This window comes from Acipenser ruthenus, chromosome 9 (assembly GCF_902713425.1).
Source record: "Acipenser ruthenus chromosome 9, fAciRut3.2 maternal haplotype, whole genome shotgun sequence".
In the NCBI taxonomy this organism is placed as follows: domain Eukaryota; kingdom Metazoa; phylum Chordata; class Actinopteri; order Acipenseriformes; family Acipenseridae; genus Acipenser; species Acipenser ruthenus.
The window spans coordinates 425,400-453,121 of record NC_081197.1 but is presented as its reverse complement, the minus strand read 5'-3'; the positions used below and the strand labels follow the sequence as shown (position 1 = coordinate 453,121).

General features: G+C 45.8%; 1 protein-coding gene across 6 annotated transcripts; it reads right to left on the bottom strand.

Annotated features, from left to right (window-relative positions):
• On the bottom strand, nt 1-27,616 carry LOC117972962 (ubiquitin carboxyl-terminal hydrolase 25-like). 6 transcript variants are annotated; one of them, XM_059030601.1, is made up of 26 exons: nt 27,330-27,616; nt 24,450-24,527; nt 23,326-23,470; nt 22,170-22,293; nt 21,408-21,570; nt 18,896-18,982; nt 18,581-18,718; nt 17,520-17,596; nt 16,138-16,211; nt 15,231-15,379; nt 15,004-15,131; nt 14,583-14,678; nt 13,560-13,721; nt 12,857-13,071; nt 12,680-12,750; nt 12,067-12,295; nt 11,539-11,775; nt 10,589-10,728; nt 9,309-9,416; nt 8,337-8,432; nt 6,352-6,530; nt 4,905-4,983; nt 4,746-4,825; nt 3,272-3,395; nt 2,570-2,765; nt 1-1,142 (listed from the first exon to the last, which is right to left on the bottom strand). In XM_059030601.1, exons 1-26 carry the CDS (start codon nt 27,369-27,371, stop codon nt 970-972), a joined length of 3,390 nt encoding a protein of 1,129 aa, XP_058886584.1. In that variant the 5' UTR covers nt 27,372-27,616; the 3' UTR covers nt 1-969. The 6 variants fall into 6 exon arrangements, with proteins under 6 accessions (XP_058886584.1, XP_058886586.1, XP_058886585.1 ...); XM_059030603.1 differs by having other exon boundaries at nt 9,357-9,416; XM_059030602.1 differs by having other exon boundaries at nt 17,520-17,593.
• Between the last annotated feature and the right edge of the window lie 106 nt (nt 27,617-27,722).

Genomic DNA, 27,722 nt, shown 5'->3' with positions numbered 1-27,722 from the left:
TTATCAGTAGGCGAAAAAGAGCCATAAATAAAACTTTATTCTTTCGATTCATTCACAGGCTAGCGGGTGCCACGTCTCATCACAGCACCTAACTTTTCATTCACTTGCAGTCACTAAAAAGACCCAGTCGAGATAGAAAGCTATTGAGAAATCCAGGTGTTTAAATAAAAGCATGATAATACTGTAACTGATGAGTTGGCAAAACAACGTACTCTTTCCTTACAACTGTACACAACCCCCCCACCCCCCAAAAAAAAACCCACCCTGGAAGCTGTACCTTCCTCAGTTTAAACAAAGCCTGCACACCATGCACTGAGCTCCAATCACTGCAGCCTTGCTTTACACTGTAGTCCTTTATCTCTGTTGCAGTTGCTTAAAAACAATAAGAATCAATCATCATCACCACCACCATCATCATACTATTAAAACCCATAGCAGCAAAAAAAAAGCAAACCACACGGCAGGAAGGTGTGTGTTACAACAGAAGTGTGTGTGCTGGGGACGGGGCAGGGCGGGGCGGGGAGGACAGTACTGCTCATCTCCCGTCCGCGGGACTGCAGCTGAGAGACGGGGCGGGGCGGGGAGGACAGGGCTGCTCATCTCCCGTCCGCGGGACTGCGGCTGAGAGACGGGGTGGGGCGGGGAGGACAGTGCTGCTCATCTCCCGTCCGCGGGACTGCGGCTGAGAGACGGGGCGGGGAGGAGAGGACAGTGCTGCTCATCTCCCGTCCGCGGGACTGCGGCTGAGAGACAGGGTGGGGCGGGGAGGACAGTGCTGCTCATCTCCCGTCCGCGGGACTGCAGCTGAGAGATGGGGCGGGGCGGGGAGGAGAGGACAGTGCTGCTCATCTCCCGTCCGCGGGACTGCGGCTGAGAGACGGGGCGGGGCGGGGAGGACAGTGCTGCTCATCTCCCGTCCGCGGGACTGCGGCTGAGAGACGGGGGGCGGGGCGGGGAGGACAGTGCTGCTCATCTCCCGTCCGCGGGACTGCGGCTGAGAGAGCACACGACTCGGCTGAAGCGCTCACACAGTTCCAGGGTGCAGTAGGAAGGTAGCTTTGGGGGGTCCCGGAAGCTCCTGATCTCGGTGGAGCAGTCAAGCAGCTTGGGAAGGAAGTCCGTCAGCTTCTCCTGCAGCCTCGCTGTAAGAGCAAGCATAGAGATTCAATCACACAGGAAAGATATTCTATAAGAGCAAGCATAGAGATTCAATCACACAGGAAAGATATTCTGTAAGAGCAAGCATAGAGATGCAAGGACACAGGAAAGATATTCTATAAGAGCAAGCATAGAGATGCAAGGACCCAGGAAAGATATTCTGTAGGAGCAAGCATAGAGATGCAAGGCAACAGGGAAGATATTCTATAAGAGCAAGCATAGAGATTCAATCACACAGGAAAGATATTCTGTAAGAGCAAGCATAGAGATTCAATCACACAGGAAAGATATTCTGTAAGAGCAAGCATAGAGATGCAAGGCAACAGGGAAGATATTCTGTAAGAGCAAGCATAGAGATGCAAGGACACAGGAAAGATATTCTATAAGAGCAAGCATAGAGATGCAAGGACCCAGGAAAGATATTCTGTAAGAGCAAGCATAGAGATTCAATCACACAGGAAAGATATTCTGTAAGAGCAAGCATAGAGATTCAATCACACAGGAAAGATATTCTATAAGAGCAAGCATAGAGATGCAAGGACACAGGGAAGATATTCTATAAGAGCAAGCATAGAGATGCAAGGACCCAGGAAAGATATTCTATAAGAGCAAGCATAGAGATGCAAGGACACAGGGAAGATATTCTATAAGAGCAAGCATAGAGATGCAAGGACACAGGGAAGATATTCTATAAGAGCAAGCATAGAGATGCAAGGACACAGGGAAGATATTCTGTAAGAGCAAGCATAGAGATGCAAGGACACAGGGAAGATATTCTATAAGAGCAAGCATAGAGATGCAAGGCAACAGGGAAGATATTCTGTAAGAGCAAGCATAGAGATGCAAGGACACAGGGAAGATATTCTATAAGAGCAAGCATAGAGATGCACGGACACAGGGAAGATATTCTATAAGAGCAAGCATAGAGATGCAAGGACACAGGGAAGATATTCTATAAGAGCAAGCACAGAGATTCAATTCCATTACTTATTCAATACATTCAGACACCATCGGCAGGTGTATTCTTCACTTTGCATGGAAGTGTTTATTAAACCCTTGGAAGAAATCTTGCAACCCCATTGACTATTAGAGTGGCCTGAAATAGTGTGTGCTGTGCTGTTGCCTACATCGTCACTCCAGCAGTCAATAGTCAAGGAACTATTTACCTCTGACATCACTCAGCAGTCAATAATCAAAACACTACTGCGCTCTGACAATACAGGTTTAATACAGCAAGATACTGACTGCAGTGGAAAACTGCTCCCCTTGGGTTAAAGAAGCAACTTCCAGCTGCGTTTGTTACTTCTGAATCCTCAAGGGGGCAACACGTTTTCCACTGCAGACCTCAACTCCAGCTAACATCTGCGGGTCACAAAACAAGAGAGAATCTAATGTGGGTCCGGTCACTTACCTTCCATTTCCTGACCAAGGTATGAGCACCAGCGGTTCCTCATGTCCTCCACTGCGACGATGTCCTTCTCCTCCATTTCATCGACCAGTAACAGCGGCAGACAAGGAACCACCAGCTCGTTCATGATGTTCAAGCCATTCACCACGTCCTGCTCCTCTCCGGACTCGAAGAGACTGGCAGCATGTTCGTTCAGTTTCTAAAACAAACAAACCAAACAGCATGAACGGGGTTTACTGGAGAACCTGTTTCTTTACTGCATTCCTCCAGCTGCTGCAGTTCAAACGAAGTACAACCCTTAAACAAGAAGTTATTTGTCCTGCTATGAAACTATTGTCCCACACCCTGCTGTACATACACTTCTGACACTGCAGAGGACTAGCTCATTTTACTGCATAGGCTCATCTGTTCATTCAGGGTTTTAAGGATTTCAACAGTTTCCCCAGTGCAATGATGAATGACAGTGTAATGTGAGTCTCTCTTACCAGCAAGCACTGTCTCCTGTAATGTGAGTCTCTTACCAGCAGGCACTGTCTCCTGTAATGTGAGTCTCTCTTACCAGCAGGCACTGTCTCCTGTAATGTGAGTCTCTCTTACCAGCAAGCACTGTCTCCTGTAAGTGAGTCTCTCTTACCAGCAAGCACTGTCTCCTGTAAGTGAGTCTCTTACCAGCAGGCACTGTCTCCTGTAATGTGAGTCTCTTACCAGCAGGCACTGTCTCCTGTAATGTGCTATCAGCTCCTCGCTGTGCCCCCGGTAGGACCCTTTCAAGAGCAGCTCCTTATTGTACTGATGGGCGTAGATCAGGTACATCAGGGTCTCTGCGTAACTGAACCAAAACAAAACCAAAGTAAAACTCCAGCAGCATCGGCTGCATCATCCAGCATTACCCCAGACTCATCCGGAACCTGTCATACTTATTATTATTTGTTTATTTAGCAGACACCTTTATCCAAGGCGACTTACAGAGACCAGGGTGTGTGAACTATGCATCAGCTGCAGAGTCACTTACAACTACGTCTCACCCGAAAGACGGAGCACAAGGAGGTTAAGTGAGTTGCTCAGGGTCACACAATGAGTCAGTGGCTGAGGTGGGATTTGAACCGGGGATCTCCTGGTTACAAGCCCTTTTCTTTAACCACTGGACCACACATTCTGAATTAAATGAAGCACACTCCAGAATCCTACTGCACAGCGCATTCAACCACTCCACGTTTTACTGCATGCTTCATTAGCCACAGTGTATAGGCAGCAAGCTCAGGTGTGTCTTCTTAAACTCACAGTAAAACCAGGAATGGACTGCTATGCAACAGGAGTCTTCTTTCCATCCCTGAACTCCCTCGTTTGATGTATTTATTATGCTTCCAAAGCTACGTGTTGTTTTCAGCTGTTTTCAATATTTCACAAATGTGTGAGAATTGCATTGTGAATTGATGCAGGATGTCATCAGAATACATTAGCATCTAAACACAACAGAACCCTGTTTGGCCCAGGGGTTTATTAAGGGCAACGTAAACTTTCTCATTACAAAAGGAAACCCCAAGCTGGCTAGATTACAGCATCAGGGAACGCCAATGAAGCACAAGAGAAGGAAGGGACTGACACTTTTCAACTTGACACTCGACTGAACAGCAGAATAAACTCCAGCCTTCATCATTTTACACTTCAAACTGGAATGCATGGGGGGTTTGTGTTGTCTAAACAGTGCTCTCCAGAGCCCTTTAATTAGTCATTAAAATGACAAATCCCAAGGCAGCAGGTTATTATTATTTCAGCAGGAACCCTTTAGCACAGGAATGTTTCATTTAAATCAGCTTTCAAAGCTTCTCATAAAAACGGGGTCATAAAAAGTATTATTCCCCTGGAGAACAAGATCGTACCAGCTTTAGAGCTTTTAAATAGTAAGAACAAATAACAGAAGTCCTACCATCTCCGGCTGCTGTAATGAAATCAGTCTGGCACATTATGCAGAGGTCTCATGGTTCTGTACTGTACAGGAGTTATACATGTAATACAAATGGACGCAGAGCTAAATACTGATCTGGTTGCACAGCCCCTTTCCTGTTTGTGTTTATTTTATCTGGAGCTCCTAGGTCATCGCTGTGACTCGAAGTTGAAAGGTCGGGCAGCTGATCTCTGAATGGCTAATCCGATACGGAACACTGAAACGCTGCCGTACCTCCTCTTCTGGAACAGTTCCAAACCCGTCAGAAGATAAAAGGTTGTTTCCTGGAAGTTGCGGTAATCCTGGTGCCAAATCTGTAACCCAATGCATGACAGAATTAATAACAGAGGACTTCAAATATCGATGTGCCTGCGTTTCAAACACAATCCGCACCTCATACTCTTCCATATTCACTTCTTCTGGCTTTATGAGTTCCAGTTTAGCACGTGCAACTTCCATAATGCTCTTACATCTGCAAAAGAAAAAAAGACGGCGACATTAAAACGGGTTCACAAAGTACTTGAGTGTCATGAAGCATGCGATCCCGTCTGCAACACGATGAGTTAATATCGTCAGGTGAAGGTTACTGAGGGGACAGCGATCCTGTCTGCAACACGATGAGTTAATATCGTCAGGTGAAGGTTACTGAGGGGACAGCGATCCTGTCTGCAACACGATGAGTTAATATCGTCAGGTGAAGGTCACTGAGGGGACAGCGATCCCGTCTGCAACACGATGAGTTAATATTGTCAGGTGAAGGTCACTGAGGGGACAGCGATCCCGTCTGCAACACGATGAGTTAATATCGTCAGGTCAAGGTCACTGAGGAGACAGACAGGGCCGGCGTCAAGGGGGTGCAAGTGACGCAACTACCTTTGGGGGGGGCCAGCCCCACTTTAATGAGTAAACGTAAAAATATACAGAGGTGTCATCTAATCTACTGGGATTAGAAAAATATACCATAGCACAGTAGTATTGGTGGACTGTCAATCAAAACACAAATCTGCAAATCAGAGCTGACAGATTGTCTCTCTGGAGGCGGGACGCAGAGCGAGCGCTCTGGCAATAGGTCAGTGTTCAGGACATGTGATTGCTCTGCTGGCAGATGTAACCAATGGATGGTAAAAATGCAGGATTTAAAAAAGTACATGCTTTTGGGATATTAATTTGTTAAGTGTGTTCATAGTTTTGATGCAGATGTGTTTTTTTTATAGAAATGTTTTCATACTAACTTTTGTACTTGATAACATTAATTTAGAAATCCAATTGATGTCTGTGATTAATACATTTTTGTGACTAATTTGAAGCTATTAATATGTTTCAATATTAACTAAATCGAGTTATTAATCACTGATTAATCTTGCTACATAATTGATTTATTAAAATGTTTGATTGATCACTGTCTTGTTTAAAGTCATCTTAAAATTACGTTAGAATAATTTTTGTTAGAAAAAAAATAAATAAAAAAAGTTTCTGACCGATTCAGATTTTGCTGCTGATGTATTTTTTTCAAAAGGTTTTCTTTAAGTTGTGTTGGAGCTGTGCGGCGCATTTTTTTCTTTCTTTTTTGGGGGGGGGGGGAGGGGGGCAGGAGGAGGGGGGGTCACTCTGGGTACAGGTTTCACGATTTCAAAGCAGTTGATTCAGAAAGTCTGTTCTGAGATGCTGTGGAGGAAGAGCGTGCTCCCTGCATGCACTGGAGATGTGCTCAGAAATCCTTGGACTGTAAAACAACAGCTGCTGTTAAGAGCTTTAAATAAAAACATAAATAAAAGGACCTCCCAGAATGAACCCTCAAATTAAACAACTCTAAAATAAAGTGCTTTTAAAGCCGCATTACCGTTGGTCAAAGCCCAGGCTGCGGTGTGCAAACTGCTCCAGTAAGGTTCTCTCCAGGATGCTCTTGGGGGCGTGATTCTGAATGAGATACACGATGACATGCTGCAGCCGGTGGTCAGTCTCAGGGGGCGTGTCCTCCTGAGCGAATCGGAGCAGACGGGCATATTCCATTGTGAAAGCCTGAGCGAAACAAACACATGCTTTAAACACACAGCTTCTCGGGCAGTGTGCCAGCTGGAGGAACCACACTGCATACAGGAACAGAGGCCTTTCAGTTCTCACTTGACATTACTAAACTTACCAATAAGCCACGCGGTAGACTTTTAAAAAGGAATAATGAAAGTGAAAGTCTTAAGAATTTAAACCACCATATTTTAAAGGAATAAAACATACAGAATTGTGCCTCATTATCTACTGTAAAATTATAATAAATCCTGCTGTATGAGGAACGAATTTCACTGTCCTGCCCAAAAGGTTGCCATCACTAGTGGCCGAGTTGGGGTAGTGTCCTGCGGCCACAACATCCTGGTCATAAGATTGGGTCTCCTTAGAGCTCCTTCATTGACGATTCAAAGCCTAAGACAGTGTGCACTTCAGAAGGCTGGGGGTCGCATCAGCTCAACTAGACAGGTCACCCAATCTGTCAAGTCCACGCGGTGCAAACCAGTCCCTGAGCCCCTCAGGAAGGGTCTTCTCAACACGTACTTGAAAACTTCAACCCAGTCTCCAAAAATAAACCCAAACAGAAGCCTGCTTGAACAGGAGACAAGCAGCAGCTTCTCTGTACAAACAGGTGTACAAACTGAAGATGCGCACCAGTAAGAACTATACTGGGAACAAGAGTGGGATCAGCAGGGTCTATTGTTTAACCCCCCCCCCCCCCCTTTATATAAAAAAAAAAAAAATGATTTCTATTCTTTATTTTCCATAACTGTGCCTGCATATTTTAAGTGAAGATTAAAATAACCCATCAAAGGTGTAAGGTGCAGAAAAAGATTGCCGTCCCATTGCTGGTCTTGTTTTGCATGGTCAGGTCATTTCCCTCACTGGCCGAGGCAATAAGAAAGGACGTCTTGCTCTGCTGCCGATGAAGGAGAGGAATCTGAGCGAAAGGGCTGCATGTCATCACACACAGCCCTACAGCCAGACCAATCCCTATACAAGAGGGACCTTACCTTCCAGCTCACTTTCCTGTACCCCACTGGAAAAAGAAAAAGAAAAAGGCAAAGGCAAGCAGTCTCGAGAACAGCTCAGAGAAGAAGACGAGGAGTCACAGATGAAGCACCACATGCTGACCGAGTTTGAGATCACAGGGAAGCGTTCCTCTCCAAGAACCATTGTGCTAAGAAATGAATTGCTTTGCAACGGGATTGGAACCACACGTTCCATCGTTAAACAAGAAGGCGCACAGTTACTGCATAATCGCCAGTATTATTTAATAACCGTGCAATCTAACTGCTGCAGCTTACACAAGGTCTGAAATGGTTTCTGATTGCAGATTACATTAAGTGTTTTTGATTGAATGCATTCACTTTCAAAATAGACAATGCATCAAAATGATGGAACCAAAATGAAGAGCAGTAACACCGGTACATTCGCAGCATTACAGTAGTAAAATCGATCTGGATCTCTATGTCAATTGCATGTGCTACTGTATTGTACCTACGCTTCTTTTAATACCAGGACAGACTCCTCTTCGACTCAACACTGCAGAGAGAGAAGGCAGGCTAAATCTCACACACACTTCCAGGGCCAGAGGGGAATCTCAGTCAAACTCTTGAATTCAGTGCAGCCTTGTCACATGAGCTCCAGAGGCATACAGACATGCATCTCCATTCACAACGATCGCAAGGCAGGGACAATACCAAACACACAGGCAAGAAAGAAATCAAAGAAAGAAAAAAAGAAACAAGCATGCACAAAAAAAGAAAGAAGAAGAAGAGCTTTGAGAAATGGAAAAGGAAAGGAGAAGAATGCGAGGTGTACCTTAAAGAAAGCTGCTTCGGGCCCACACCTGTCACACACACTCCTGGTTCTGTCTATGGCCATGAGAATACCCTGCATGGCTGGGGTCAGCATGACCTGCCCAAGGAGGGTGAACGATGTTAAAAATAGAAAACGGGGCTGCACTTCATGTTCTTCACACACAAACGTTTCAAACGTCTTGAACATGCAGTTCTCTGGTCCGTGTTCATTTGAATGACATTACTACAATGCATGCACATCTCTAAGTGACTCCGTGCCCCATAAAGACAAGGCTTTTTCTTTACCTTTCCCTGATCAGTACAGATTTAGATACAAAGAAAATATTTCTCTATTGTATGACAATCCACAGTGACACCTACTGGCATTATAGAGAACTCCTACTGTGTGTGTGAAAGAATTCATTAAAATGGACGGTAGATTTTCTTTTTGTTCTCTTTAAAAAAAAAAAAAAATTGAATTCCAATTGCATTTTATTTTAAAATTGTTCTAGTTCTACAAACTATTTCTTTGGTTTTAGTTAACTAAAACCACATTTTGTATCTCTTTTTTACATTTCTGTTTTTATCAAATTCTGTATCAGAAAAAAAGTAATGGTTTAATTGTGTGTGTGCGTGTCTGTGTACGCGAGTGTGTGTGTGTGCTTGAGTGTGAGTGAGCATGTGTGAGTGAGTGTGTGTCTGTGTGTGTGTGTGGTGGTGTCTCTGTGTCTGTGTGTGTGTGGTGGTGTCTCTGTGTCTGTCTGTGTGTGTGTGTGTGAGTGTGAGTCTGTGTGTCTCTGTCTGTGTGTGAGTGTGTCTCTGTCTCTGTCTCTGTCTGTGTGTGTGTGTGTGTGTGTGTGTGTGTCCTGCTATCTTGGTGACCCAGCTGTGCAGTGCATTCTCGTGGAAGGAAACGCGTGGAATATTTGGTGTCTGCTGGTGTCATGCGCCAGTTAAGAAACAGAGCAGCTCACACACATAGCGCTGTAGGTACCTCATCATCATAACCCCCCTCCTCTGACTCTATTACAAAGGTGCCTACGTGAGGGATGGCCACCTCTACCACTCGCTGGGAGGCAGGGGGCTTGGCTGGGGCTTCACTCTGCAGAGAGAGACGGCAGGGAGAACAACAATGAATGAAGAAGAGCACAACGGAAATGGGGGAGGCAGCTGTGCAAGAAAGGAAGGAACAAAACCGCTCAAAGTATAAAATAAACACACACTGCTCAATATCTATCTAAAACCGCTTGCTTAGAATAGAAATGTAGAAACAGAAAGTTCAGCAGAGCCGTACAGAGCCAGCCCTGGCTGAAGACTGCGTAAAGTTTCCTTTGACAGAGGGGCTTCAATGCACACCTACAGAGTTACTTTCAGAGGTGTTCTATTATATTAAGATGAGGCAACAGAGACTGCCACTGCAGAAGAATCCAGACACGGTCTGTCTGGACCCAATGCAACCTGTGACTGGGTGTGGCTGGAGCCAGTATTGTGAGTGGGAGCTTGAACTGCTCTACTATGCAGATTGTGTGCTGTGTGTTCATGCACGGGACCCTCGTGGTCTGGCAGGTAAAGGTGAAGAGCCAAGACATGGGCAATCTGTGACAGTGCATCCTGGAGTGCAGTCACAAGACATGGGCAATCTGTGACAGTGCATCCTGGAGTGCAGTCACAAGACATGGGCGATCCGTGACAGTGCATCCTGGAGTGCAGTCACAAGACATGGGCGATCCGTGACAGTGCATCCTGGAGTGCAGTCACAAGACATGGGTGACCCGTGACAGTGCATCCTGGAGTGCAGTCACAAGACATGGGCAATCCGTGACAGTGCATCCTGGAGTGCAGTCACAAGACATGGGCAATCCGTGACAATGCATCCTGGAGTGCAGTCACGCCAGCCCCTATCACCACAAAAGCTCCTTCACTGCATCTTAAACACAGCAGTCAAGAAAACCTAATGTGAAGAGCGTGCTCAGCCTCTGATGTTCTTGTATTGCCTACACTGAGGACATTACAAAGAACCCAATTGAGAATCTCTGTATAAAGAACAAGGCTGTTAAAGCTGGTGCCCTGGCTACATTCCATTGGCTGCTCTGATATTTGTCTGACCAATCAGGTAAGTGATGCGTCTGCATTAACCAGAGGCAGGACACTCTTACACTTTCACACCTGCAGAGACTACTGTTCTACCTGTGCAAAACAACCCAACGACCCTGCAGCACTAAAATGTTATGTGTTTTGTGTGCAACACGTTCCAGTGCAGGTGTACATTCTTACTGCCTGCAGGAGCTCCTCTGGACCTCTGTCTTCATGCTCTGCAGCTGCTTTGGCGATGGCTCTTTCCGTGTCCTCCTTCAGGTGCTTGGAGTCGTCCGCGGGTGAAGGCTGTTCCATGTACTCTGGATCCCGAGGTGGGGCTGCAATCAGGAGGGGAAACAATGCCTTCATTAAAACCACTTTCTGTTTCAACAACGTCACCACAATTCAGTGGACGCTCAAACAGAGGAAGAACTGGATAACTTGTGTTTTCTAAAACCTTTTTAAATTCATCATCAGGTTGCCCTTTATGCATCCTGATTTGAAAGTTATCATGAATAATGTGCTGTGCTAGAACATGAGAATAATTCCATTCCTGAAGGACAGGAGGAGAGGAGGCCAGTCAGTTCCTAGCAGCTGATTCATCTCACAACTTAAGCTGGGTCTAAAAGGATCCCAATGATGCAGAATCAACATGGCTAGGTAACCCATTCCATACCCTCTGGGAGCAGGATCCTCTACAGTGTTTGCACATGATTCAGTACACAGACCTGCGGTGACTGTGGGAGCAGGCTCCTCTACAGTGTTTGCACATGATTCAGTACACAGACCTGCGGTGACTGTGGGAGCAGGCTCCTCTACAGTGTTTGCACATGATTCAGTACACAGACCTGCGGTGACTGTGGGAGCAGGCTCCTCTACAGTGTTTGCACATGATTCAGTACACAGACCTGCGGTGACTGTGGGAGCAGGCTCCTCTACAGTGTTTGCACATGATTCAGTACACAGACCTGCAGTGACTGTGGGAGCAGGCTCCTCTACAGTGTTTGCACATGATTCAGTACACAGACCTGCGGTGACTGTGGGAGCAGGCTCCTCTACAGTGTTTGCACATGATTCAGTACACAGACCTGCAGTGACTGTGGGGGCAGGTTCCTCTACAGTGTTTGCACATGATTCAGTACACAGACCTGCGGTGACTGTGGGGGCAGGTTCCTTGGCTGCTGCCTGTGATGCTGTGGCCTCTGCTGCTGCTAAAGCTTCTGCTGCTGCCAGTCTCTCCTGTTGTGCTTTCTTCACTTGCAGGGCGTCCCATTCCTCGATTTCTTTCCCAAACCTCTGGTTGTCCTCCTTCACGTACTCTTTCAAATCTGGGGGTAACTTGTCAAACCCCGTCAGCATCTGACCTGTCTCCTTGTCAAATTCCTCTGCAAAGCAGCCCAGGAAAAAAATAAATATTCAATGACTTTGAATATTCCAATCCCCCTTGGAGTTTGAGAGGCAGTAACAGGGAGATCAATCCCAATAGAGAGGTGAAGCTAGACGTTTCAGCATGTATAAAAACACACATTAGCAAACAAATACAAGTATTTGTTAAAAATATGATGTTAAAAAACAGACCCCAGTACACCCCCGAAAACCCCCACACACAAAGTTTCCAAGGCTGCAAGGCTGCAGTGTACTAATTAAACAAGAGAGTGGCTCTGTTGATACACTACCTCCGATCAGAAAGGGCTTCTTCTCGTCGATGTACATTAGGCAGTAAGCGCTGGCATTCCTGTAACCCCCGAAGGAGTCCCGCACGAGCTCCTCCCAGGAAGACTTTGTAACAGAGATGTCATTGTACTTCATCCACCTCCCCTGGGGCTGGCTGTGGATGTACGCCCAGTAGTGCCCTGCGCTGGCCTGGCCTTCATGCACCAGAACAGCATGCAGCCGATAAGGAACCTGGGGGTTAGACAAGGACATTCACTCAATATAAACTGGAACACACCCACGTCCCATATGATATGCATCACGATACACTCCATGGGACATTCACTCAATATAAACTGGAATACACCCACGTCCCATACGATATGCACAGTGAATCGATGCACACTGAAATAGATACACAGTGAATCCACGCACAGTGAATCCACGCACAGTGAATCCACGCACAGTGAATCCACGCACAGTGAATCCATGCACAGTGAATCCATGCACAGTGAATGGATGCACAGTGAATCAATGCACCCCTACTTGTTACTAGGGATGAAACCAGCCTTTTGGATCATGGTTAAGTAATCCTGGGCAGCCTCATTAGAAACACGTGCAATATTTTTTACTTACTTGCATCATAGACTTGTCAGAGTACATCAGTTCAATCGTTCGATGTATTCTTGAAATGCTTCCCTGCAGATCTAACATTAAAAGAAATAAACAGATGCATTGAAAGTGGAGCTTGCAAACCCCAGCAATGTGACGATGTATTAAAGCAGTGTGTGGCAGTGAGTACTGAGGCGCTACCTCGAGTATCCTGCTCCACCTCGCTCCTCCAGCGCTGCAGACACCCCTCCAGCACCCCGAGCTCCTCGTCTGTGATGTGCCGAGGGGCCGGGTGCATCGGCAGGTCCGGGGGGATGCGGGACTGCGTGAACGGCTTGTGAATGACGGACCTCTGCTGAGAGGGGGGAGGAGGAGGAGGGGCCTCCGGTGATGAACATGGAGTGTGTTCTGCTGTGCTGCACGGTTAAGAATACCAAAAAAAAAAAAAAAAGATTCTTAGATTCATACACATTTTAAGGCTTTTGTATTTTTCCTTGCCATAACACAGTCATTCCGTGTCAAACCAGCCGGTACTGATGAAACATGCTTCAGATCGATCATCTTATATATGTAGGGTTACCATATAACTTCATGTACATGAGGACAGTTCAGGCTTTTCAACTCTCACCCCAATGCATTCTGGTAAGTGTAGTCCTGTGAAAGGTACCGGAGACAGGTAAAACATACCAGAATGCATTGCTACAGTATGTGAGTTGAAAAGCCTGAACTGTCCCATATGGTTCCTCTATATACATGGAGCCAGGTACTGTAGTTATCTTGAATAGTGAAATAGGGCTCACAGAAGAACAGTTCCCTGCTCTTAATGTGTTTATCATGCTAAAGTTGCAGTGAAGCAGCAGCCATATATAGATTCAATGAAAGGATTTCCAGTCACACTCCGTGCCTTGGTGCTGCCTGTGAAGCTGTTGTACCACCAGGTGGCGCTGCTAAGTCAATGTCTTCCACTGGCGAGGTACACACTGGCTTACTGGAAGCGAACTCCAATGCATACTGAAGGACATCCGCTAAAGGAAAGCGTTTGGGGCCAGATCCATAGCTCAGGTACCTGCAGAGGGGCAAAATCAAATCAGCCAATAAAAAAACAGCCTTAAAAGCAACGCTGTGTTTACAATGAAACAGGCTTCACGCATCTAAACGTGCTGCAATCCGAGGGACGACAGTGTTTCCCTCTGCAGCACGCAGCTTTGCTTTCTATTACCGTCTAGGAATTATAAAAAAAAAGACGTTTCCAATTTAAAAATACTGAAATGTTTTACAACAGAATGGCCAACTTCACACTAACACGGCAACTTAAAAAAAAACAAAAAACTGTCCCGTTTGTGTTCTAGCGTGCGTTTGGCGTTATGTAAAATGACACTGAACAGAACAGTAGTTAGTCCTCCTTCTTGTTACTTTACCTTTCTACCTTAATAAGTGATAGATTGCAGACAAGTGCTTTCATACAGCAGGACATAGGGTTGCATTCAATGTCATCAGAAAGGGGACATGGATTCTGTTAACAAGAAAGCCATGACTTTCACTTGGCTGCCACTTGCCTTGTTCTTATTAGCGCACTATACATCAATAAGTACAGACTAGAATAGCGAGTGCTTCATTCACACATACTGGGGAATAGAGCCCAACACATCCCTCTCCCGTCAATGTGGTTGTTCCCCAGGAGAAAGAAGAGCTCTCTAAAGAGCAAAATAGTATATCTAGATCATGCTCCCTCCAGCTCCCACATCAGCCAATCATTTCAATTTGCCCTCTCTCTCCTGCGAGTTTGTGTTTGGTTTCATTATCTAGATAGATTAAAATCTGAAATCCATTCCCGACAGCAGTGGAAGTACAGTCGTGCGTTTGCGGTCTCCGCGGCCGGGTGTTCTGTGCCCCTTCCATTTCAATTGCTCTCAGTGCACTTGGATACCTCTCCAGCCGTTGCTGTAATAATGTAAGGTGCTCTTTGAGCCTCCGGATCTCTTCACGTTTGATGCGTGTTATTTCTCTGTTCTTGTCCATATACCTGGTGAAAAAGGGAAACACTTTAGTCACACCATGCCGCACTCTCGTTCAAGCAGAGCCTTTTCTTTTTCACTTTGGACTGCACCCCCATACTCCCCTGTTTGAGCTCCTGGAGGTACAACAGGACAATATTTTGATGCTCGGTTCATGTCTGTTTAAGGGTGCCACTTTGTATACAGTAGGTTTCTTAGGTGACTCTGCATGCAAGTAAGGCTTTCTGCTAAAAACTGTTCCACACGCTGTGTGTGGAGATGTTTAGGAAATGAGCATGTACTGTAGGAGCCAGGCTTTTTCAATGAGTAAAAATACAAGCTTACTCAACCTACCTGTCCATGTACAACACTGAGGGGAACTCCAGTTTGTGGTGTATCTTCTCAGGCCTTCCTAGAGCTTGATTAAACTCAAATCGGGACAGTTCAAATGTGAGCACGGGGGGAAGCTCAGTAAACCAGTGCTGAGAAAAAAAAAGAGAGAAAAAATGCAATTAGATAACGTCCGTTATCTATAAAAAAATAAATAAACGACAAGATGGTGGTGCGTTCTGTAAACTGACCTCCTGTCCGGACTTTGCAGAGTTTTCCGAGTGTAAAGACTCAATCTCCCCTTCTATCATGGCAGCCTCAAGGCACTCGTGCAGATCTTTGAACCCGTTTACCTGCAAAGGGTACTGGCCAAACATCTCTGTGTTCTCAAACCTCTTACCTGGGAGCACAAAATAAAACACAGATCTTGAACCAGGGGGAGACGATATTAACATGAGAAAGCACACACACACACAATCTCGTTATCTGCAGGTCAAAAGGAGCAACACAACAGAAGAGAATTCCATCAAGACACTCATTGAAACATCATTCGGCAGACTGAACACAAAGAGGCCAGAGGACAGACAGAGTGCTGTGTGAGAATGTGGAGGGAGTGCAGCACAGCGTTGTGAGGAGAGTGCGCTGTGTGAGAATGTGAAGGGAGTGCAGCACAGTGTTGTGAGGAGAGTGCGCTGTGTGAGAATGTGAAGGGAGTGCAGCACAGTGTTGTGAGGAGAGTGTGCTGTGTGAGAATGTGAAGGGAGTGCAGCACAGTGTTGTGAGGAGAGTGCGCTGTGTGAGAATGTGAAGGGAGTGCAGCACAGTGTTGTGAGGAGAGTGCGCTGTGTGAGAATGTGGAGGGAGTGCAGCACAGTGTTGTGAGGAGAGTGCGCTGTGTGAGAATGTGAAGGGAGTGCAGCACAGTGTTGTGAGGAGAGTGCGCTGTGTGAGAATGTGAAGGGAGTGCAGCACAGTGTTGTGAGGAGAGTGCGCTGTGTGAGAATGTGAAGGGAGTGCAGCACAGTGTTGTGAGGAGAGTGCGCTGTGTGAGAATGTGGAGGGAGTGCAGCACAGTGTTCTGAGGAGGTTGAGTCAGTACTCACTGTGTTCCAAACATCAATAACACATCATATAAATAAATACAAATACTCGTCATACCTTCGTGAACACCCACGGCCAGGAACCTCCCATAGAAAAGCTCCAGCATTGGGTTCTTCGGCTTCTCCCCTTCTCTGCAAATTACACAAGAAACAACAAAACCAGCGTGTGTGAAATGATTAATCCCAACCAAAACACAAAGCAAACTCCTACAGCAAAACAAAAACACTGCGATCAAACTGTGAACCAATCTGAAGCTTTACAGAGGAGATGTTGTTGATCTTGTTGTTTTAAATCTCTAGCTCTAGAACAAGCTTTCAGCTCACATTACAACTCAGATTTTACATGAGCTTTGCAATACTCTGACTTCAAAAGCTGCCCATGAATTAGGATAACAGAACACTACATGCACACATGAATAAAATACAGAAACGAGCAGAATACAGTCATTTAATCTTACCTTACTCTGCATTCCACATACGCATGCAAAGGGATTTAAAAACAACACCGCAGCTAAATTCTCATTCTACCATCAGATCATTTGCATCAAAAATAATAAGAGTGCATTGGGTTGTATGGATAGCATTTATTTGTACAGTTTTAATTACAGAACAATTGCACTGCAAAGAACACAGCCTAGTATGTGTCTGTTTTATAGCGATTTGATTGAAGCACCATCCTTAAAATCAGCTTCAGCAGTGCTGCTGGACAGAGTGGGTGGGGTCTGATCTCTCTTTTACAACCCAGGACAGGTGTGCAGGACTCGGGATCGGTGTGGGGGAGGAGGGGGTGGGGGGTCACAACCCAGGACAGGTGTGCAGGACTCGGGATCGGTGTGGGGGAGGAGGGGGTGGGGGGTCACAACCCAGGACAGGTGTGCAGGACTCGGGATCGGTGTGGGGGAGGAGGGGGTGGGGTCACAACCCAGGACAGGTGTGCAGGACTCGGGATCGGTGTGGGGGAGGAGGGGGTGGGGTCACAAACCAGGACAGGTGTGCAGGACTCGGGATTGGTGTGGGGGAGGGGGGGTCACAACCCAGGAGAGGTGTGTGCAGGACTTGGGATCGGTGTGGGTGGGGGGTCAACCAGAAGTGTGCAAGGTCACTTCAGAAGTGGGCTGGACAGAAAACATGATTTATTTGGCCATGTCCACTTTCCACGATGACCCACTTGTGATTTGAATGAAGCCTTCACCTCTCTACTACCCAGCATGACCAGGTGAATGCAGCCTGGGCTCTCAGGGATTCTCCATCTGGTCTGTTCAGTACAGAAAGAACTTGACTGCCTGTCCATGTATAAACCTGGGCTTTTTCCAGTTAGTCTGACTGCAGTGCTTGTGGTATAAAAACTAAAGAAATGATTAACTAACAGTTTGTACTAATACGCCTTGTGAAAAGCTGCCAGACAGCAGTGTGTATATTCCATTCCTCTGCCCATCTCACCTCTCCTCTTCTGCTTTCATCTGGAAGGCATCCTCTAACCAGTCCAGCAGCTTGTGAGTGAACTCGCTGACATCCTGCTGCGGAAGAAACAAAACATGCAGGAGTGAAACTTGATGAGCTGCACATTCAATATGTGCTCCCCTTTGTAAGAAGGGCCTTTATACCGCAGGGCTGCTTACAAGGCTATGGTCGGGGCTCCCATTTACCCCATAATGTATTGCACTGGCACTATGGCTCCCGACTGCAGCACTATGAAGGGGGAGTGCTGTATCCACACTGCAGCGCTATGAAGGGGGAGTGCTGTATCCACACTGCAGCGTTATGAAGGGGGAGTGCTGTATCCACACTGCAGCGCTATGAAGGGGAGTGCTGTATCCACACTGCAGCGCTATGAAGGGGGAGTGCTGTATCCAGACTGCAGCGTTATGAAGGGGGAGTGCTGTATCCACACTGCAGCGCTATGAAGGGGGAGTGCTGTATCCACACTGCAGCACTATGAAGGGGGAGTGCTGTATCCAGACTGCAGCGCTATGAAGGGGGAGTGCTGCATCCAGACTGCAGCGCTATGAAGGGGGAGTGCTGCATCCACACTGCAGCGCTATGAAGGGGGAGTGCTGTATCCACACTGCAACGCTATGAAGGGGGAGTGCTGCATCCACACTGCAGCGCTATGAAGGGGGAGTGCTGTATCCACACTGCAGCGCTATGAAGGGGGAGTGCTGTATCCACACTGCAGCGCTATGAAGGGGGAGTGCTGTATCCACACTGCAACGCTATGAAGGGGGAGTGCTGCATCCACACTGCAGCGTTATGAAGGGGGAGTGCTGTATCCACACTGCAGCGCTATGAAGGGGGAGTGCTGTATCCACACTGCAGTGCTATGAAGGGGGAGTGCTGTATCCACACTGCAACGCTATGAAGGGGGAGTGCTGCATCCACACTGCAGCGCTATGAAGGGGGAGTGCTGTATCCACACTGCAGCGCTATGAAGGGGGAGTGCTGTATCCAGATTGCGAGCCATTGTCGGCGTATGTTCGGATAAAACCGCTGCCAGGATTTACCTGCTGAGAGTCGGTGGCCTTGAAAGCATCTTTGAGGATCTCTACAGCTCTGGAGGGGTCAACGTATTTCCTTTTGGATCCTACCAGGAGTGAGAACACATGCCTCAACTCCTGCATGAATGGTAGATTCCTATGTTCCTAAACACAGAAGAAAAAAGAAGATTACTGGCAATCCACCCACTGAAACCGAAACTCTACAAAAAAACTGAACCTAAACCAAAGGGTGGCTGCAAAACTGAACCGGTTTGTGAAAGCGTTCCTTTGTTTCGCAATCCCTGTCAAGATGACATCACTGCACACACAGCAGCTGCTTACCTTCTGATTGCAAGCTAAATCCTGGGCACAGACCGGAGGCGAGTAATGCAGAACAAGCCTCTGAAACTCCAGGAGGTTAAAAAGGGACTGCAAGGAAAAACACAACAGACACACAGATCAGTCAATACAAGACAACAGAAAGCTACAAAAATGAAAAATGATCAAACTCTCTAACCAGGGTAAACTGTGGTAAATGTACAGTATAAACATGGTAAAGCACGGGAGAAACTGCAACAATACCATGGGACCCTTTTAGAAAGGTCATCTGTGCCAAACAGTTAACTTCAAAACAGAATATATACGTAGTGTGCTGTAGAGCGAGGCCTCGTCTCGGAGGAGACTGCATTTCCCTGCACTCCAGAAACAAGCTCTGCCATTGCTTCAGCAAGAGGGTATTCGACGTGGCTTATTACATCTGAGGAAACTTCTTATGCTGCTACTTATTCAGGTGCCATTAAACGCTAACTGCAGAGAAATGTAACAATCACAGGCTTTCCGTTATTTGCTATTCATTTTAAGATAACAGGGATGGAAATAAGACTCCTTTTGCGTAGCTGTTTCACCCACTCCATGTTTTAATACCAGCTTGATTAGGGACAGTGTATAGGTAACAAGCTCAGGGGTGAATTTATTCAGATGAAAAATGCATATATGTTTGTAATTTTAGACAGTGTCAACACATCCCCAGTACTACTTTCAAGAATAAATCCTAGCTGTGGGCTGTGGGCTCTATGAACTGAATGTCATGCGGTTTGCAATCAGCACATGTGATGCTGAATCTTGTGTTTCTGTATTACTTGGACATGTATCAAAAATGATTGCTGTCTGACCAGAAAATGCTTTCAGGTCAGTATCTGAAGAAAATGAAAAACAGAAATCTGCTGATGCAATGAACAAAAAGGGGACATGTTTGGGTAATGTATTAGAATATCTGTTTGCAGTATTGCAGACCCCTGAAGTCACACTGTCGTAGTTTTATGTGTTAGTCTTATTACTAAACTGTGGAAAGTGCCCGAGTGTTCATGTGGTGCCAAACGGGCAGCGACACAGTGCAGGAATGCAAAAACAAACCCAGTAACCTTTCACTGGGGCCAGGCATTAGGAAGCAACTGTGCTTTGTGGTAAAGACTGGAGTCAAGACATGAGCTCCAGTGATTTACTGCAGTGTGGCCTTCATACCTCGAACGCTCACCCTCATTCCAGCACGATGATGTCAATATCTACGATTACTTTGGGACTGAATGACTGGGACTTGCAGGGATGGAAATTAAGACCCGCTGCATAGCAGTTTGATCCATTCGTGGTTTACCTCTGCACTGTGGCTAATCAAGCTCGTAGTAAAACCTGGAATGGACGGAACTGCTATGCAACAGAGTCTTATTTCCATCTCCGGATTAACGCATGGGCAAACTAGACATGTGCCCAGGGCCCAAACTCAAGGGGGGGCCCAAAACGGTAATGGGTTGTTTTTTGTTTTTTTTTGCATATACAGATTTGCACCTAAACTGGAAAACCCTTCACTGACTGACATTCAAACCGCGGCATGCATCTCAAAATCAAATTGTTCTGACCGGTGTTACGCAGAGTTCTGTACTCCATAGAATTCTGTATGCCTATACGGTTCCCTGCCTTTGCAGATACAGCTTTTCAAAGCTCGCTGGAAGCGCAATACTTCTGAGCCTCGCTGTGTTCTCAAGCACTACCATTTAGTTCTGCTGCAGACTGCAACGAATATTGCAAACAAGACAAAACTAATTCTGTGGCAAAATAAAACAGCACATAAACCCACTGATTGTCTAGATACCCTTGATTAAAGTAATCTTATAAAACAACATTATTCTTTTAAAACACTTTTTTTTTTTTTACATGTAAATACTGTTCAGAAACATCAAGCGTTCACGTCCAGCAATCTTTGATAAAAATGCAGCCGTGTCGGCGTGGAATCAAGGGTACAGAATTCTAGAATGTACAGAAATCTACCATATATAACACCTGAACTTGTAGGTCAACATTTCTCTGCTCTTCTGGAGAAAAGGGCATTATATTTAATGAAGAGAGTCAAAACCCACCGGATCAACAAAAAAACCAGGAAACATTACTGACAATTTAATAATGTACAGGTATGTTTGTTTTTTACTGTTTATTTTCGTGGACTATTGTGGAGCTACGTGCTGGTACAGGGGTGAGGCTCGCTCCAGGTGTTCTCACCTGAATGACGGCGCTGAACCAGCAGGTGTTTCTCACGTGCCGGTACAGGGGTGATGCTCGCTCCAGGCGTTCTCACCTGAATGACGGCGCTGAACCAGCAGGTGTTTCTCACGTGCTGGTACAGGGGTGAGGCTCGCTCCAGGCGCTCTCACCTGAATGACGGCGCTGAACCAGCAGGTGTTTCTCATGTGCTGGTACAGGGGTGAGGCTCGCTCCAGGCGCTCTCACCTGAATGACGGCGCTGAACCAGCAGGTGTTTCTCACGTGCTGGTACAGGGGTGATGCTCGCTCCAGGCGTTCTCACCTGAATGACGGCGCTGAACCAGCAGGTGTTTCCCACGTTCTTTAACCCCACCGGACACTTATCCACCCTCTTCCTGTCATGGGGATTCGGAGAGTCGCTCCACACTTCCACATGCGTCCTTTTCAAGCACGCTTTGTTTTCCGCTATGCTTGCCTCTAAAACTCTGCAAAAGGAAATTAAATTAAAATGATTCATCTCTCAAAAATCTTTTCAATCAAATGACTTCACGTGCCACAGTCCAAACTCACTCCCAACCGTGTAGCTGCACCCAGACCCTGTGACCGACAGCAAAGGTGCCAGAGTCCATCTATTGTAGGGATGGAAAGAAGACTCCCATCGCACAGAATCGAGCTCGTAGTAAAACCTGGAATGGGTGAAACTGCAATGCGATAGGAGTCTTATTTCTATCCCTGCAATAAATATACACTGGCAGTGAAAATGAGGTGTCACCAGCCTTGAAACAGAACGGCTGGGGGTGGGACATGTATTGCCCCTCAATCCCACTCAGACCCTTCTCTTACTAAACATCTTAGTATCCCTGAATAGCTAATTGGCTCCTCTTTAAATATATGCAAATATTGTAATGATTAGGCCCTTTCACAAGTGCAGTGGTGCCAAAATAGATACATTTAATTAACTGGGAAGGTAAGTCTTGATTAGTAAGGGTGGTCCCTTTGCAATACAGTCTAAAATGTGTACAGACAAGCAGAAACTGTGCTGCGTGGGATACTCTCGGGGAGTTTTGTCAGGAACACGCCCCACCTGCTGATGGCTTGCTCCTCGTCAGTTATTCCGGTCTCCCTAAAGGCTCTGCTCGACTCCTCCAGACTGAGGGCGATGGCTCTCTGAAGGTCATCCTTGTCGTCTCCAGTCAGATCAATGACATCTGAAATGTCACAGACTCATCATTAACAGAGAGGCACACGAAATAAAGAAATAGCACTGAAAACCAGGAACAGCAAGGAAGAGGCTTTATCACAAAACACCCTTCTGAACACCTCTGAAAAAACACTGTTTCAACAAATCACCATTACATTGTATCCTAGGGCACAGCCATGTGACTGCTTGTAAACAAAGACTGCATTGGAAAAAATACTGTCAAAGGAATGTGAAGAAAGGGGAGATGTTGCAACACAAGCCTGCCTGTGATTTCCTCCAGTAAAAATAACAGCAGCTACTCACCCCTCACTGAGTCAATTACACAAGTGTACTGCATGCGAGCCAGAAGCACTTCCAAACTTGTTAGCAATATCAAGAGCTGTATGTCTGCTATTTTAAGACTGTGAACATGAAATATGTTATTATGCAACAGTTGTTGCTTTAAAACTGTTTATCAGATGAGGGCAGTTCTATGGTTTACTCCTCTCCCTCGTGATAGAGTTTACACTGCGACCAGAACTGCATGCTTTAAAACTATAAATGTGAAGAAAAGGAGTTAAAACAGGTTATTCACCCCCGCAACTTCTCCTATCACAGTGAAAGGACAGCATGCAAAGATATACTTCTGATTAGAGCTGCACAGCCCGGTTATTCAGCTTCTATTAGGCGAGGGTCAATGCTGTTGATTTAGTGAACTGGTCATTCAAACTGAAACAATGGAAGAAACAGCTGCTCTCCACAAAGCTGGCAGCTTATCTTCTACGGAGTTGAGCAATCAGCAAACCCCAGCAGCTGTTTTATTATGTGTTGTATTATTTCAACTGGAACGCTGAATCAGTCCAATCAACACCACTGCCCTTCAACTGGGGGTCATCATCACCTGCTGCTGTGGGGCAGCTCAATCCCAACAATCGATTTCTTCAGCTTTCACTGCCTCGCTGACTGCATGAGACACAGGTTACAGCTTAAGCACACAGACTCACACTGGAGAGATGCAGCGAGTGTCAAAGCAAAGCAAGGAGAGGATTTCAGAACCTACTTGTGTCAGCCTGGCTGCCCACGCTGATGTATCTATCATTTCCAGGCTGTGCTGTCTGATAGTAAGTCGCCTCTTCCTGCTGGGAGACCTTGGTGTTCTTCTCTGTCAGAAAGGCCACTGCCTCTGCAAGGTCCCCATTGCTGACCTTCAAAAGAAAAAACACAGAGAATGTAAAACACCTCCACCTCCGTTATCTGTTAGTCTAACAGTGTGTTAATAATTAATCATCAGTGACCAGGACGTCTCATGATCTAATGAACATATTACTAGAAACTAGCAAGAAACAATACAGGGAGCTCAGGACAAGCTCTTTAAAGCTCTGTAAAGACGTGCCAATGTCTCTGGGAAGCACTTCCATGAGGTGCACTGCAACAGGAAACCCTGACAGTTCCTCCTGCTGAATTCAACCAGCTGCAAGGACTGAGCTCACAGACCTCCCGGGATGTATTCAGCCACAGGGTGACTGCAGGACCCTGGTGCTGAACCGTGGCCGAGTCTACCGGGTACGCTCCTGCGTCTTACATCTCCATGTGCTATTCAAGCCAGTAACTCACCCCATGATTCATTGTTTAAGTATTCGGGGCGGAGCTGCAGTAGCATGAACCATATGGATGTGTAATAACCTATGCAAACTGTGACCAAATGTGTGCAAACAGAGATAAGAGACAGAAATCCTTCATCGACAGGTAACCTTGTGCCTCATTCGGATGCTCCCAAGAACTTGATTCTAATGAACATCCTGGTCGAGTTTCATCACAATTGGACGACTGGTTCTCGAGATGTGGACTGTTGCAGGTGTGAAATACTGTAGCCAACCCTGCAGGCTGTCATGCACATCCCTGCGGGGGAAATAAAGGCCAGTGCAGAAAGTGTACAGACCAAGGATAGAAAGAAGACCCCCACTGCACAGCAGTGTGACCCATTCCTGGATTCACTAGGAGTTTAATAAGACACTTCTGAGCTTGTTACCTGTACACTGGGGCTGATCAAGCTCGTAGTAAAACCTGGAACGGGTGAAACTGCTCTGCAATAGGAGTCTTATTTCCATCCCTGTATAGACACTGTAGAATGCAGCGATAGCCTTTCCACATACATGTGAGCTATATTTTCACAGAGCACTGTACCTGCAAGGCCTGCTGTAACAGCTGGGTATCTGTGGTTCCAGTGACTTCTCTTAACTGGTTCAGTAGTGTCTGTTGATGCTGCGAAGAGAAAGAAGGTCCATTGATTTAAATACAATACTCTCAATGTTCTTAAAGTGTATGTGCTTGCACATTGTGCCTGGACCATGAAGTCCATAGACCAGCTCTGCAGAAGTGAAGGCCAAAGAATTGTGCTACCCTCCTTTATAAAGGGTTCCCACAGTAAAAGCACAGTAAAGTGTAATAAAGCACAGTGAAAGCATGTAAAGCACAGAGGTGGGGTAGAGCATATTAAAAACCATGGTAAACTGCATGCATAATGTAGCATAATCACAGGGAAGGGACGGTACAGCTGCAAACACACTGTGGTACACTTTTAGAAGGGCTGCTGCAGAATGTTACACATTGTGTCACAGAGTCCCAGCAGCTCTGCATACGCTCCAGTTCACCACACACCAACATGTGCTTTTCCAACACTTCACTTCATAGAGTTTGGCAGAGGAATGCATTTGTTTTGGCCATTTAAAAGCTGACTCTGTATGTGACCAACACTCATCAACCATCAGGCTACCATCCATATCTTTCCTAAACTTCATTCCTGAATTATTTCTCAACACTCAAAAAAAATTTTAAAAAATAAAATAAAAACAAACCTGCCTGAATATAACCCGGTTTTTTTTCTGGTTTGTAGCGCTTCACCACTTTGATTGAAGAAACACACAGAACTTATCTGATGACTGCACTTGTTTACTGTGCTGGCTCATAGATACCAGACATAATTAAACACAGGAAGCTGAAGATTCTCAGAAAAATACAGGAACTACACTATTCTAGTCCCTTGAATGGTTTGCACAGGCTTGGTAGTGTACAGATGTGCTGGTGATGAACAAGCAGAGGCTTGCCAGTGAAACCCCTTTGAAATGCACTTGAACTATCCACTCCTTCCACCAGACTCAATGAAACAAGCGAACTGTGGACTTTAAACCTGGGGCAGCCGGCATAACAGTTCGGATCCAAGGAAAAACAAACAGCAAACCTTGCGCAGTTTCTTCTCTCTCCTTCACTCTTTGTCTGAGTTATTCAATTAAAATAACAGCCTGATTTAGACGATTGTTACAGCAAATAATCTTCACAGCCGATCTCCCAACGTACTGGTTCAAACTAAGGCATCACCAGTCATCTCGTCTTTATCACAGGGATGAGATCAAATTCAAATGGATCCATTTAACCAGGATAGAACCCTTGAGCTATACATCTCATTACAAAGGGGTCCTGGCATAGAAATAAATAATAATAATAATAATAATAACATTGTAAAATCAATGGCAAAAGTATCCAAATCATTCAAACTGGACTAAAACACACAAAACAATCATAAAAAAACCAGTAATACAAAATAAAAACAGAACAAACAGAACAAATCCAATTCACACGACGCTGGTCATGGTCCGGATTCACAAGATGTGCAACCCTGCTCAGATTTCAAATCAAATATATGAGTGGCTTGAAAGGTATTGTGAAGAAGAGGCTGTTTTTCTGTTCCAAGCCAAGGAGCTCCAGAGAGGGGAAGCTTGATATACAAAGGCATGCTGGCCCATATTAGATCTCAATGTAGGGTTTTAAAAGCAGGAACATCATTTGATCTTAGTGCACAGACAGAGTTACATGTCTCTAACAGAGAGCTACGGTAACGCATAAACGAAACACAAGAAATGAGAGAGCCTTCTATTCTCCAGACTGAACCACCCTAAAGTTTCAGAGAGTGCAGTGGTGCTGCTTGTAATCTGCATTCAGTATAAATCTTGCAACATTATTATAGATAACTTTATGGCATCATTGCAGATAGTCTACAGGAAAAGCCTCATTTACATTTTTTTTCTTTCTTGACAGAAACTTTGAGACCCATGATGCCTAATGACGTGTCTCTCCAGGCCACGCCCCTGCCTGCCTGCTGCACCTGACAAACCAACACGTCAAGTCCATATGCGCAGCAGACTAAGTAGAGACTGTGATGATGGCTTCAAAAATGTAAAAACATCTCACCCATGCCATGAAAGCAGTCTGTCATCTCGGACAGAGAGTGTGCGCTTCTGGCTGTACTCCAGTTCTAAAAATCAAGTGCACGCTACCTGGGACTGCAGTCCTGGGGGCACTGCGGTTTGGAATGCCAGTCGTTGTATGGAAGCCGTTGTGTTTGTATCGCACAGGTCAGAGCCCATTCACTGCGACTGTTAAATCCACTCGCCTCTCTAGTGGTTTACGTAATTGTCAGTATTGGACCCCCTCCCCACGCCATAAGACTTGTGTACTTTACACTAATAGAGACGCACCAAGACCAGTTGTGATTCTTACAGAACTGTCCAGTGCTCGACTGCCTGCCGCATGCATGCGTAACCCCACCCCCCTGGACTAAATGATCACAGCGCTGCCGGATTAAACGAGCACACTGGTATCTCTTATCTCGAGTAACGGGTAATGGTACTGACAATGCACCAACACCTGTATGCTATCACTGCTCTCTGTTTACTCTGGTGCTGCCTCGATTTAACATGTCTTCGTGTTTTTAATTTTACACCGCTCTGTTTTGTTTAAAAAGACGCTGTAATAAAAACAATGTAATCTGCGCAACGGGAATACGAGAATTAAATACAAGCAGAGTTAAAATACGAAACGTTAACAGACGTTATCTGTTATTAAAGGACCCGCGGGTTGTAGAGAATAAGGCAGAAAGACCTGCATAGCCCGGGACTCGATTAGAAACAGCGCCGGAGATCAGTTTCCCCTCTCGGTCAGAGTCCCACAACCTCTCCCTCCAATACCAGCTTCGAAACACAAACATACCAAGCAAACAAATGAAAATACCTTTTGCGAGTGCTGCTGAAGGACATTCTGCTCCACAGTCATGGCCGGTTTAAAAAGAGGAACAAAATAAAAAGCGAGGTCAATGAAACGAAAAGAATTGCAATAGTTAAGATGCCTCCCTGTTTATGCGCGCATCATCGGGAGCCATGGGCCATCCAGGAGGAAAAAAAAAAAAAAAAAAAAAAAACTACATGTATTCCATCATTACAATAGCCTTTCTGTGATCCACTGGTTAGGTCTGTGCAGGCTACGTTCAGGAATCAGGATACAGGCGCTGCCTGGGCACGCGTCACTAAGACTTATAAATCATTCACTGCACAACTGATGTGCACATACTGTATGGGGATGAATCAGTGAAGGTCGGGCGTTTGTAAATTGAAAAATAAATAAACA

What these genes read in the sequence shown, in the direction of transcription:
- LOC117972962 (XM_059030601.1), bottom strand. Translation starts at nt 27,371, where the DNA reads ATGACTGTGGAGCAGAATGTCCTTCAGCAGCACTCGCAAAAG. An exon ending in GGGCAGCCAGGCTGACACAA is followed by an intron (nt 22,294 to 23,325) that starts GTAGGTTCTGAA and finishes GTGACATTTCAG; the next exon opens with ATGTCATTGATCTGACTGGA. An exon ending in AGGGGGGTTATGATGATGAG is followed by an intron (nt 8,433 to 9,308) that starts GTACCTACAGCG and finishes CTCCTTGGGCAG; the next exon opens with GTCATGCTGACCCCAGCCAT.